This window comes from Aristolochia californica, unplaced genomic scaffold, assembly GCF_029961685.1.
Source record: "Aristolochia californica isolate CCGP_79_NKW_82.1479 unplaced genomic scaffold, dmAriCali1.0.hap1 SCAF_12, whole genome shotgun sequence".
In the NCBI taxonomy this organism is placed as follows: domain Eukaryota; kingdom Viridiplantae; phylum Streptophyta; class Magnoliopsida; order Piperales; family Aristolochiaceae; genus Aristolochia; species Aristolochia californica.
In genome coordinates this window covers 25,307,740-25,321,940 of record NW_027181793.1, presented here as the reverse complement: position 1 = coordinate 25,321,940, position 14,201 = coordinate 25,307,740, and the positions used below count along the sequence as shown (strand labels likewise).

Genomic DNA, 14,201 nt, shown 5'->3' with positions numbered 1-14,201 from the left:
GGGTTACGAGGAAAGAAATCGTAAACCCTAAACCTTGAAAAATCCTTTGGGTTTGGAGTAAGAGACGGAAAAAATCCGGTTATTGATGGATTCTTTTAAAATCCAACCAAAACCCTGACTTGAACTCGAATCACATACGAGACATAAAATTGGTTTGGACGGTCAGTCAGGGTATGATGATTGGGTTGGGAAGGGTTTAACCGGATTTTTTAAAATTCAGGTACCACCCTAGTCAAGTTACGGGGTGGGCGAGCACCCGCACAAAATGACGATTGCAACTAAAATCTGCATGTGGTTGATTTATTTCACATTGTTATAAGCCCAGCTAGGAAGAATTTATAGAATTACATAATAAAAAGCTGAAAACATGTATTTGAACTAAATACTAGATACTTCAGACAGAATTTTTCAACAATTTTCGATAGTAATAACATCATCTTTTCATCAAATGATTCTTTTTAATGTAAATCATCAGATAATTTTCTTCAGCCGCACAGATGACCACACGAGAACTACCAACAGCAATCGGTAGCGGCGGGGGGCAGGGTGACGGCTATAAATTTAATGATAATATAAGAAAGGTGCCTAACATGTTTAGTATAACATCTACGGGAGCTAACATGTCATGAAGACAATATAACACTTTCAACCAAATAAATATAAGTTTTTTACTATTTTTAAAGACTTACAAATAGTAAGAATGAAGAGTAATAAATCAGATATTTTAGTTGAACCATTTAGAGTCATAAAAGCCAACCTGAAAGAACATTATAATATTGAATGCAACCATCATGAAATTGAACGTTCAGGTTTTTTCTCCTGCAAAATGACCATATCTACAGTTAAATTTTGTGGATTCTACAAATTAGTATTAGAGGAAAAAGTGTATAAATTACCCACACCTTAAATTAAACTACTAAGTCTCGATGTCACTCTGAGTTAACCAAATACAACTTGATCCCTTTTATCATAGCTGTACACAGATTACCAGAATCAGCGATCGCGCTCTTTGTAGTCCCGTTCTCATCTAGCTTTCTATTGCTTGCATACATCGTACCGTGTCCGCCCTCCGCCTCAAAGACCGTCGCCCGCATCCGAAATGACCCCAACGCCGCAGCTTCGCCGGAGGTCATAATCCCCATATATGGGTGAGCCAAATTTTCCGCACACCAAGAGATGCTCAAAAACTTACAGCATATATGCACAAGCGTTTACCGGTGCAGAGTTCAATCATAGGTACAGGTGTCCCGAGATACTTTCAACGGCTTCGTGTTCGTCGAGTTTAAGGGGAGGTGGCAAAGGACGTGGTTATAATGCTTTACCCTCACCAACTTCCCAACCACATTGCCCCGGGATCGAACTGTGAACTCTAATTTCAATGGAACCTTACCACCGGTTCCACTCACAGTAAGACTTGCCCCCGCCCCATAAAGAGGTACTTTAGTTCCTTCAAGGTTTACAGTGTGCGTTCGGCTGCTTTTCCTTGGCTGGTAGTACTTCTTCAGCTGCAATCAAAACGAGGAAGTCTTTTGAGCAAAGATTTCTGTTTTTTTTTTTATTATTATTAAATCGATTCCAATGAATTTGGAGCTAACTAATTCTGTTTCACACAACTAAATACTAATGAAAACATAGACTCGCTTCATAAACTAGCCAATAAAAATTAAAAGGGAAAAAGTAACCTGGCCAGTTGCAACTGGGATCTCCGCATAGATGAGATTGATCAGTGAGGAGCTGACATGAATGCCAAACAATGTTGCAGGATTATATACACTTATTTTCAGTGAGCAGTTCATTGTAACCATCTTAGTTGGCACACCTGTATAATCTGATCCTTCCCCAAAATAAAAATTGCTTATAGCCAAACTCTGAAATCACAAGACTAATGTTAGGATGAAAACTTACAAATTATGACAGGAGACATGGTTTATAGAAGACAGAAAAGGCTTATGAAACAATAAAAGAGATTTGAGGGGGTGGTGGGGGAGGCGAAAAAGCATCTCAAGGTTCATAAAGGTTCTGAACACAAATAAGCAGAAGGTTGGCAACTGAGATGAGTACAACCAGAAATGAAGAAGGATCTCCATAAGTGACCAAGAGACCAAATTTAGATCCAAAAATTTGATTAAAACTCAGGATCTATATTTGGAGATTATGAGATAAACAACAGGTCAGATTGACGAAGACTGGAGGCTTCAAATTTATTTCAAAATTTGTATAAGAGAAAACATAAAGAAGAAGTTAGTTTTAACTTTTCTCAGGGCTGCAAATATTTTCAGTGCTACAGTGGCGTTTACTTGAAATTTCCATGCATCAGAAGACTGCTTTCTTCTAGAAAAAACAAGCCAACTGAGCCTGCTTAAGTTACACAAGCAAAGGAAAAAACTGAAGTTTCTGACTCCATACATTCTCTCTTGCATGTTCTACATCACTTATTTATAAGCCTGAGATACAAAATGAATTTGTGTAACATAATGGAATCTCTTAGACGAAGTTCTTAAGTCAGATCTTCAACATAAGACCACAGATGTGACAAAACAACGAACTTGAAGGCTTCCTTGGCACAGAACTAGAACTTAGCACTACTAATCTGTTAATATATGACTGATATTGTCAAAAAAATTCAGTTACCTTCTGACTTCCTCTAACATGCAAGTCAAGATATGGACAACATGACAATGAACATGATCAAAGATGAAGAAGAAAACACCACAATGAAATAAAATCAACTTACCTTTACTGCAACCTCTGCTTTGTATGGGCGACTGGCACCCCAGATAATAAGACAGAAGACAGTAAACAGAATAGTAAAACCCATTAGAGCAAGCAAGACCTGACACCGCCTAGAAAATCCTTCAGCTCCTTCAAAATCATCATAGGAACCTTCTTCTTCGATCACAGTACACTCCGGCCAACCTTTATCATTCCTCTTCCTGTAGGCTTTCCGTCCTGATGAAGACCTAAAGATCCCAGAGAACCTGCTTGCTGAAGAAGCCCTAGAATGGCGTCCAAAGGAAGGATGTGAAGGCGACTCCATCGGGCTATTACACACAGGAGTCGCTTGCATTGAAGAGGACTTGTCACCATCATGTGAATCTCGAGATGGGCTCTGTACATAATAAACAGGTCGTTTGGGAGACCTTGAAGGTGAAGAAGGAGCTAAGCTGGTGACATCAGAATCAGACTTCGCATGCATCATTTTGGACTTCTATTAAGGACAACCAGTAGAGTGACCAAAGATCTCGAGAGGAATGTAAACACCAAGACTATAACTGTAAATGCTTGAGGAAGAGGATAACTGATATAGACAGTGTTTTGAACGGGCACTAAAATTGTACCTTGGAAATCTCAAAATCGTAACTTTCTAGTATTTATTCAGAAATGCTTAAGCAAACAAACTGTTATGAGTCACTTGGATATTGTCAGTGGCGATGCAGAACAGTCAATACCTGTAAGTCAATTCGAGATGGCCCGTGAGAATCTTTGCTAATTCATATAGCTCATAAATCTTTAATACGAAACTGAAAGACTGGGCAAAGATGCGCAGATTTCTAATCAATCACATATAGCATTACAAAGCAAAACAAAGATAAAAAGATTCATCACACTTAAACCAGAACTGCAAAAGATTAGATGACATGAAGAGAGCGCATAATAGATCATAACTGGAACGGAACCTTGAATGGTCTACATTGCGTTTCATGTAAAGCGATTCAAAAAGCAAAAATTTTAAAACCGAAATTTACTTAGACAACTCTACTCTGCTCACGAAGAAAAATGGCATACAGCTGAGATACATTGCATTCTACAAATTCTCACCAGGAAAACACAGATATTGACAGTATAAAAATTTACGTCGACTATCAAGATAAGAGAGATCAATCGGACTCGCTTTGGAGCATCCGAACTCAGAAGCCCACAATTTCTAACAAAAACAGTCAACAGCTTCTCGAAATCCTAACTCAAACCACTTTGCATTTCACAGAAACCGAGATATCCAGCTTTCATCACCCTATGGGAAAAGAAAAAGCAAAAGCAAACAGATAGACAAAAGAATCTCGGTGAAGACTCCAGAAATAGAAGAATTCAATAAAATCTCTTAACTTAAAAAGTTCACGAACCCTCGACATTCGAACCGAAATTCACGTGATAGAAGGATCCATACCTCAGGAAAAGAAGCAGAAAAGCCGCTAGCAGAAATCTTCCTCCCCGAGAATCGCAGAAAACTGACTCCAGCAACGGAAATTTCCGAGTGATTGAAGAACTTCACTTCCGATTCAAAGATCCACCAAAATTTCTTCCGGGCACATAAAATGCTTCCGTCATTCAGCAGCATGAGGAAAGGTGCGAGAGTGAGCTTCTCGACCCCCGGCTTTAGCAGGCGAAAAGCAACCACTCTGGTTAAGTACGGCGGGGAAATAGAGATGTAGACGGGGCAGCCTCGGATCCAAACCTGACGAGTCTTTGGCTCGGACGGTACGAAATGAGAGGCTCGGATGTAAGTGTCGGCAGTATGTCTATCAGATGATTGGCCTTGTTCTCTAATCCAATTATCGACTAATCATAGTAGCCAAAGTTGGCAAAACCAATGGCACCTGGACACGTTTGACATATCTTCGTGGTTTCAACACTAACTACGATCAATATAAAAACTCTCCAGAAGGGGTAGGATAAAAACATATTTTTATTGGATTTATTGAAACAATAAAATCACTGATTTGTGATGTATCTTTCGATTTACTTGTTTGACGGGTTAAAGAATTATGACGCGAATCTTAGACTCATAAGAGATGTCTGAGTTCCAAGTCACCAACCTGCATTTGATATGCTCTGAACAATGAAGATAACACACATTTAAATAATGGATGCTGTTTTATGTTTGGTGATGATTCACGTTAATGAATCGCAAAGAGCCATTTAATTTTCGTTCAACTCATGACAATTCATTCATGAATGAAGGCGATAGGCCACCAAGCTTTCCAGTGCATTTTCTGTCTTCGACAAATTGCCCAATAAATTCCTCCGCTACTGAAAGGACAAAGAGCTTCATGGCCGGATTTTATATCGTCAGGCGATGGAGAAAGAAAACACGAGATTTTCTACACAATGCTTGTAAATCAGGGAAACATTAGAAGATATGCATTGATTGCAAATGTGGGGATTTTTACTTCAACCGTAATATGCTGAAGTTGAAGGATTCGAGCATCTGGGATGAGTTTACATTCTGGAGGACACGACTCCGAAACCCACCCACCCAAAGAAGAAACTGCAAATTAACCAACGTCCTGCTGTTTAATTTGGGCACTCTACAATTTACAAAAAATAAAAACCAAACCACACGCACCGACATATGTAACCAAAACCATTCTCAGGCCTTCTCTTAAGCTAAATCTTACACTGAGTTAAAAGAAAGAAAAAATCAGAGAGATGTTACATGCCGTTATAATCCCACAGCAGAAGATTTATCTTGAACTGAAAACCATGTGGGCAGGATCCAACAGCTGAAAAAAAGATGGAGGAAGCAACACTAGATTGAGTTGCGACCTCAGCTTCTCACAGCTCTACTTCTCTCGTGTATGGACTGAGAATCCAAAGTCGACAAGATCTGAGGCATTGACATGCCACCAGAGACTACAATTTCTGCATTGCCAATGCAATAAAAGGTTTAGGTTATTTTAGAGCCCAAAAAACATTGAAACAAACACTCACGGAAAATAAAAAGATAAAAACTGAATAAAATAAGCTTGAACCAGTCAAATCTCAATATCTGTATATCCACTTGCTAGAGGTTTAACCAACGAGGGTCTACATCTCAATGGATGTGTAACTTGTAATTGATTGAGACAGGATCACTCACCAATGCCTTCACGGACGGATAAATTTGGCCTAATGACATCATTTGAGTTGATGAGGAATATATCCCCAATGTAGAGATGATTTGTCGGGACATAGACACAGCAGAGCTCCTCCTCACCTGAATAATTCTGGATCACCAATTTTCAAGTATAGCACATTAGTATGACTCTCTATTGACAACGCTAACAGAATTACAGTAACTAAAGTACTTCAAAATTCAATGATCGAAAAGTAGCAATTACAACAAGCATGATCATCACCCAGAACACAAATGCAACCAAACACAAACACTGGAGGTAAAATAGAGAAGAAATAGAGATTTAAGGGTAAAATATAATATACACAGCACGTACATGCATTAGGCAAACATAGCCTGACTACTAGAGCAGCATGCATTTAGAATTATTTAAGGTGTGGAAAATATACCACATCAAACATGATTATGATTATCACCCGAAAGACAAATTCAACCAAACACAAACAATGGTGATAAAATAGAGAAGCGATGGAGAATTAAGGGTAAAATCTAATATACGCAGCACGTACATGCATCAAGCAAACATAACCTGACAGTTAGAACAGTGCATGCATTTACAGTTATTTACAGTGTGGAAAATATACCACAGCAATGCATTGAGCTTTCACGAAAGTGTGGAGGAAATCATTGATTTAGAAACTGGTTAGAAAGAGAAGTGACTTGACTCTAAATCTCTTTTGACTATCAGAATTACAACGTGTCCATCCGATGGCATGTTCAACAATCTGCCAGACAGATTATCAGGCTGATTATGTATTACAATCTGAAAAGCATTTTCATTATTTGACCACTTAAGAGTAAACCTGTTCAGTGAACTGTTTGAAACACCGGAAATGAATGTAGGAGACTGGGTCGGACAAGACTCTGGATCTTGTTCTCCACAGAAAAGAGACATTGCTTTTTAACCTGGACCATCCAAGCTTGTTGCCAGACTACATATTTGACATTTCAGGAGACACATAAGCACGAGATAGGAAAGGGAATGTGGCCCATCATGCACAACAAACTTTTTTAAAATCGATTAAATCAACAAAAAGTGACATATTCTAAAATGACAAAATGTTGGTTAAGCCACCACTAATGACCACCCTCATAACACTAAAAAACAGCTGCAAATCCCAATTACTCAAATATCCACGGACTCATTCAGACTGAAAAATACATAACAGAAACTGGCAATAAACCATAGTTTGAAATATGACAAATGCATCAGAATTTCTGCTTTATTTCAGACCTGAAGAACAACTACTGATGTGATAAAGCCAAATGCATATTCACCAATACGTGGATGTCTTATGATTGCCACTTCCTTGAAGGCCTGTGTATTCTGATCTGCAATTCATGTGAAATATATCAGGAATGCACGTACACTTGACAGATACATACTGCATACATTCGTAGGATACCAAATACATAAACAATAAAATAAAGACAGTACCAGGTGATATGGCTGAACTAATTTGCTTGGAGGCATTATAAATGTGACGAACAAATGGCATCCGCTTAATGAACCATTCTCCAAGGCTTAGAATAGATGCACCAAGCCATGATGACATGAACACCCCCACCAAGAAGATGAATGTTACTGAAGTTATGAAACCAAGCCCTATCCAAAGAAGTAGCAAGTCAAACATTTAAGCCAAAAAATAATGCATGGGCCAGCATCTTACAACATAGAAGAGAGGCAAGCATATCAATGATGAAAAGATTAAAAACTGGAAGCAAGTGTCACAATTTACAAGTTGATGAAGATTAAAAACAATTTATAGAAATACTAATAGGTAAGATGAGGTAGGCATGAGAGGGTAATGTGTGTATATGAAGTACTTTTTCGATGGACAATTTTTTAGCAGAAGCACTCAAAATTTCCGTGGTAAACGGATCCCATTCATAATCCATTCAGCGTACAGATACCTAATCCAACAGTTCACTAGTGTCTGAGACAACAAAATGTCATTAATTTATAATATTCTTTTGATAAGCAACTGACAAGTATATAAGATAGACTGTATGAATTAGTGACGAATGCTCACTGTTACTATCAATAATATCCTGGATGGTCTATCAAATGTCAAGACTTCACAGTTCAGACAATAATACTGGGTATATACAACATTTCTTAGCAGTATCACAATTTTATACCCTAAATCATATTTTTTGGCAAACATAATTGATAAAAAATAAGTAAAAATTGAGAGTTTTGGGGAGAGAATGAGGGAGGGAGGAAAGAGAGAAGAGAGCTTGAGAGAAACTGCTCTGGATGGGGGTCAAGCATGACCCCTATTGGAAGATAGGGCCCAAGCCCACATGACCAAGGAAAGCCCATATATCCAAGTGTCTTAGAAGATGGGCCCCAACCCATAAGACCAAGGAAGACCCATGCAACCAAGAGATATAGAAGACGGGTTCAAGGCCCACAGATTAAAGAGAAGGCCCATAGGCCCACATACAAGATGGCAGGATGGTCATCTCATAGAGATGGCATTGATGTAATTAAGTTAAAGTTTCAGGGCTTAAACCCCAAACCCTAAGTTCAGGGGTATTATTATAATACAGTTGTTTTATAAATCTATAAATAGAGCTTCAGGGGGGGGGGGGTTAGGATCATCAAGTCCATAACCCTTCTTCCTTCTGTTTTTTCCCAATGGGTTTTTTTCCTTTTTTCTCCATGAGCTAAATTCATGGAGTCCTGAAAATCAACAACCCCCACTTCTTCTTATTCACTTAAGTGTTAGACAGTTACAAAAACTACCCCTATGTAGTTACATTTTACATAAACCTTTATATCTCCCAATCGACTTACCAAAATTACGTGAAATTTGTACTACAATGAAATTTAAATATGCTGAACAATATAATATCATCTCCAGAAATTACATCTAAGGTAAAATGACCAAAATGCCCTTCTGCTGATTTTCTAATATAATAACTTGCTGATTTTTCGACAAACATGCAAGTACTCCATAGTTTATACATCCACCGACATAAAATAAAATGCTACAGACAAAATTTCATGCCATCTTTTACTGTGCATATGTACAAGCAAGCTGAGATGAAAAAGCCAACAAAAAGCAACCACATGACTGCATACAAAGATGGTAACCGAAAAGGTCATTACCAAAGATGTTGATTCCAAGTTGTTCATATATAGGGGAGAAGAATCCATCTACAAAATGTATAAACCACCAGGTGACGTAGAAGGTGATTGCTATAGGAAATAGAATAACACTGCAACATCAAAACAATGAAAGAAATTACAAATAATGAAAAAGACAACCATAAAGAACAATGTGATCATTCATCACATAAATAAATGGTTTACCATGAACGATTACGACTGTATACAAACACAAATAGAAGGAAAATAAAGCATCTGGCTCACTCTAATAAAGCAATCGCAATGAAGCTACACATGTAATCTACTTGAATTGCTGTTTGTTCAGATTGGCTAATAATTTAGTAATACAAAAATACAAAGACTGGCTGGCAGGTCAAATTTGGAAGTGGTTGAAACTCCTCAACGCATCACAGACATGCATGGCCACATCCAAGTGTCATCAATATCTTTGAGATGAATGCTTGACATTACAGAGTTTAACTTGGATACCATTGATGTGATAGAAGTTTTGAAGCCGGATAATTGACATAGTCAGGTGTTGTTCCATTAAAGAACAGAACGAATCAACATTACTGTTTTAAATTTAGAGCTTTGCTTCATGCATATATTACTTTTTTATTGTAAATATTCTCTAATAACCTCCAGACTGGATGTGCTGTTTCATTCAGTAAACCAAGTACTGCATGATTGGTTATTTTATAACCTCCTTGACTCAAACTTTTCAAAAAAAAAAAACAAAAAAAAAAAAAAGACTTAACAATTCTCGGACCTCTCAAGATTTACACTTTTAAATCAGACATGAGTGATTCTCATAATTAATTCGCATAATCAAGACAAGCAAGTAAACATAGTAACTTTTTAAATGGAAGTGAATATAGTAAAATTTTATTTGCTATACTTATTATAAACTTACTTTCTTAACATAATTATGTTAAGAGTCAGGGATATTTTAGTAATTTCTCATGTGAGTAGTTCAGTGATTTGTTCAGAAAAAAAGGTCCAGATTAGAGTTTAAAGAATGGCTATTGTGTAATTCTAGTGAGTTTAGAAGGGTATTTTAACATACTTATGTTTAAGTAAAAAAGGGGCTTTTTAGACTTTTTGTAAAAACACTAGTGAGAAATAAAAGGCTGATGGGGGTCAACTTTTTCCCCCATCCAGCAGGCTGTACATCAACCTTCTTCCTCTCCTTTCACTCTCTTTTCTTTATTTCCTCCCCAATTTCTCTTCTATTTCATTCTTCACAAATTGTTTTCTTCATAACTTATTATCATAAACTTCCCTAAACTTACTCGTTATAGATATAAGGATTGATATAAAATAATCATATTTAAATAATCATATTTTTTGTTCTTTGGCTACATGACAAGGTGGTTGGAAAGAAATGGAGGACCTGTTTGAGGAAAAATTATATTGATGCAGAAGAAATTGAAAGTCTATCCACCATATTTTTTTATGGAATAAACTCATATTTTTCTTTAGCCTCCAGTCAGGGTTTGGAATAGTTCTCATTGCCAAGTAAGACATGCCTCCACCCCCTTCTTTTGTCATATTTTCAAACACAAACAAAGAAAAATAAAGAAAGCATCAAAATTGGAATTAGTGAACAGGTTCATGTTTAAGCTGGATTTCTTCTTACAGACAACTTGAAAATTAAGCAAGACCTTATGTTATTGAAAAATAAATCAAACAATCAAGTGCAAAGATTTTTTAATACAACTGGGCCTTCTAAGGTTGAAATTATCATGTCGCACTCAATAGTTTTTTATCAGTTACTAACTACAGTGATGCTTATTTTGCATGCAGTTCTCAAGCCAAATGAAGTGGATGCTGAAATGGCCAAACTCGTTATAGTAGACTGAATCCCAAAGGGATCAACTATCACAATCAGTTGTACCGACTCGGGCATTAACTTTTCTTACAGTCTATTTTGGTTAAATAGCACCATTCAGGTTCCACAATATGCCAGTTACAGCCCTCATTATCCAGTAATTCCAGCCTTGATTTTCCATAACTCCAATCATTGGCAAAGGAAAATGCGAAGCTTAAGGGTTTTAGATAGTTCATATTCTCATTGTAAATTTTCACGGATAAGTGGCCTGAGAAGTACAAGTGACAAAAATCACCAAGTAAGAAGGATCAAAACAAGAGGGCAAAAGTACCACTCTGTTAAATAGTAAACAGAACCAGTCTACTAAATGTATGGAAAAGCTAATACTGAGGTGATCACTCCTGATGTAAAATAAGTCTGATTTCACTGATGCTTCGGCCTATTTAGAAAGGAGCTCAGGTCCTCTATACTCTAGCCTCTACCAAATAAGCCACCACACTTAACATTAGAGGAAAATCTAAATGACCTGACCAACACAAAAAAAAAGGATTACCTTCACGCTATATAAAACTAGGGCAGTTCATAGTTTCCAAAATATTTTCATGAAATAAGTCCCCTAAGAAATTATGCTAATTACAAATTAAAGAAGACTAGTGGAATGGCTACTGATAAATATCCTCAACCTTAGAAGAGCAATCATAAGGAAAGCAATAATAATACATAAAAGTACAATCACTAGAAGATTCTTACATTCCTGTCATGAACTTTTTTGAAGCCCAGCTTCGAACAACTTTACCAAATGCCTACATAATGACAAAAGATCAATGCAGTTAAGAAACATATGCAAATAGCTCTCTACAGAAATGCACATTATATTGTTAGAAACAACACATCAAATAGAATGTCATGAAAAAAAATGTATATTCACTGGATTGACTCTTTTTTATACTGGACACATAAAAAGGAACTCTACAAAACAAAACTCCAAAAAGAAAGGAAAAAATAAAAAGAAAAATAAAGAAAAAAACTTCTAAAAAAACAAAGAGTGAAAAGAAATCACGATTCTGAAGCGTCCTGCACAAAGCGGGACAAAAGAAGATTCAGCATTGAGTTTGGTTAGAAGAAATTGCAGGCTGAAGATTGGGATAAGAGTCCTAGATCTAGGATATGATTTTAAGGGTAATGTCATTAAATAAAGTAAAGGAGAAACAGGGAAAAGAAAAAGAATAAACGAAGTACCTTTACACAAGAATTTCTACAGTAGAAAAGTACCGAAATTAAACAACTAGAGATATCTGAACTGAGATCAGGAAAAATAAATTAAAAAATTTGAACAATAAATTTCTTCAAAATCACAAAAATGGCTTTGACAAAGAAAAGAGGCAATTCAAAAACGAATAAATATAGATTAGGTTATGTACAAAATGGCCAAGATAAACTGATAGATCAGCTCAACTCATCGACACATACAAAATGAAATCTGCACCATAAATAGTAACTAATCAGAAATACTAACGAAAAGACGTTCAACAGACAATTTTTAGAATTCCTCAAAAAATATAAAGAAGAATGATTAACTCCATTCGAAAATGAACATTATGCACATTAAAATAAGAAAACTTTTTTGGTTCAGATTTGTACCTCGATACTAGTATAGTAACGGAAAGGAAACAATTAGGTAGCTCAAAAGTTCATCAGAAAACCCATGGAAACCAATATATATATATATATATGGAAATTGAGGAGCTACTCATTGGATCCAGAACATTTGATTAGCTGTTGAAGGAAAGACTTGCAGTAGAAATTAGGGACAGCATTAGGTAGAACCAGTCAAACCGCTCCATCTATGAATTCCAGGGCTGCCAACTGCTAGTTGCACCAGGACGTTTGAGCAAAGTTTAGAAGGGGGAACCAAACATTGCCAACATATTTTGACTTTGACCCTTCACATCAGTGAGATTTAGTTAACACTATGAACTGGATTAGGTTTTAATATCTTCCCGACACCAATGTCGAAACGACAGAAGCATCTAATTAATGTTACATAAATCACCCATTCAAAGATTTTAGTGTGATCTGAACAAAACCCAGAACGTGGATTTTGCAGAGGCTGTCAAACAAGACAACAGAACACGCATCCGGTCAAATCAATGAAGAGGTTCCGACGGAAACCTATTAGCTAGCCCAAATAACACGGCCAACGCGCTCCCCACCGAAAAGAATGAAGAGAAGGATGCATGCAACAAAGGAAACCAAAGACAAAATTCACAATCAATAAAGAACCAACCTCTCGGCCGGAATGATGAGAAGAACCGCTGGAAGAAGAAGACGCTTTAGAGTCGACACCTTCACCGGAATCGGCGACCGGAATCAAGAGCTCGCGATCTCTTTCTCTGCTCGCCATCGGAACCAACGACTTGTCGTCGCCCATCAGACGGGACAACACCGAGTCTTCAACGGCTCAGAGAGGAAAATTCCTCAACCCCCACAGAATAAAATATCGCTATGCAAATAAGACATTCGATGACTCCTAAAGCCCTCTCGTATTTTTCCCTCGCCGGAGTCTTCAACTTTTTTGGTCTCTCCCTCGACTCTCTGTAGACGAGTGAAACGGCTTCCAACTCCTGTAATTTTCTGTGGAAATGAAATTTCCGAATAAACCGACTCTAATTATCCAATCTTTTTCGGTTCCTTGTTTTTCCTGTTGATCCCGTAATAATCAGCTGCAGTCCTGTGACCCATAAGATTCAAACAGACCCAATGATCTCATTCCACAAATGGGATCGACGGTCAAGATGTATCCCAAACCAAAAGTTGAAAAATGTATTAAGACACACACACACACACACACACACACACACACACACACACACACACACACACACACACACACACACACACACACACACACACACACACACACACACACACACACACACACACACACACACCTTATTCTTCCGTCAATCGTGGATTTGATTATTTGTGAACCATGTGAACAGGGTGGCTGGATAAGGGCCCGAATGAGGTTGTTTTTGGTTTCTAGATATATGATATTTAATATAAGTTATATATTAGGATTTAAATTTTTCTAATTTTGGTTTGGATATCGCAATTAACACGAAAACTAAGGACCATCCTTAAATTAATGGGTCCCATGTCACATGTGGAGACGCGTGTTAGGTAACCTATCTTGTATACAATTTCTATAGGACTATGTTATATTTACATAATAAACCCTTGATACAAGGTATATGTTTAAAACCTATAGCAATCCTTTTCTCCCTTAAAAAAATATTCTATAGCATTTTTCTCCCTTAAAAAAAGATTCTATAGCATTTTTCTCCCTTAAAAAAAGA

General features: G+C 37.1%; 2 protein-coding genes across 3 annotated transcripts; both read right to left on the bottom strand.

Annotated features, from left to right (window-relative positions):
- Positions 1-837: 837 nt before the first annotated feature.
- On the bottom strand, positions 838-4,367 carry LOC137945321 (uncharacterized). Of its 2 annotated transcripts, XM_068791164.1 has the most exons (5): positions 4,166-4,367; positions 3,339-3,449; positions 2,735-3,109; positions 1,683-1,868; positions 838-1,505 (listed from the first exon to the last, which is right to left on the bottom strand). In XM_068791164.1, exons 3-5 carry the CDS (start codon positions 3,065-3,067, stop codon positions 1,227-1,229), a joined length of 798 nt encoding a protein of 265 aa, XP_068647265.1. In that variant the 5' UTR covers positions 3,068-3,109; positions 3,339-3,449; positions 4,166-4,367; the 3' UTR covers positions 838-1,226. The 2 variants fall into 2 exon arrangements, with proteins under 2 accessions (XP_068647265.1, XP_068647264.1); XM_068791163.1 differs by having other exon boundaries at positions 2,735-3,449.
- A 900-nt stretch (positions 4,368-5,267) lies between these two features.
- On the bottom strand, positions 5,268-13,471 carry LOC137945538 (protein CONTINUOUS VASCULAR RING 1-like). Its single transcript, XM_068791473.1, has 7 exons — positions 13,130-13,471; positions 11,593-11,645; positions 9,012-9,121; positions 7,332-7,499; positions 7,128-7,225; positions 5,858-5,984; positions 5,268-5,640 (listed from the first exon to the last, which is right to left on the bottom strand). The coding sequence occupies exons 1-7, from the start codon at positions 13,271-13,273 to the stop codon at positions 5,546-5,548; spliced, it is 795 nt and encodes a 264-aa protein (XP_068647574.1). The 5' UTR covers positions 13,274-13,471; the 3' UTR covers positions 5,268-5,545.
- Positions 13,472-14,201: the final 730 nt, after the last annotated feature.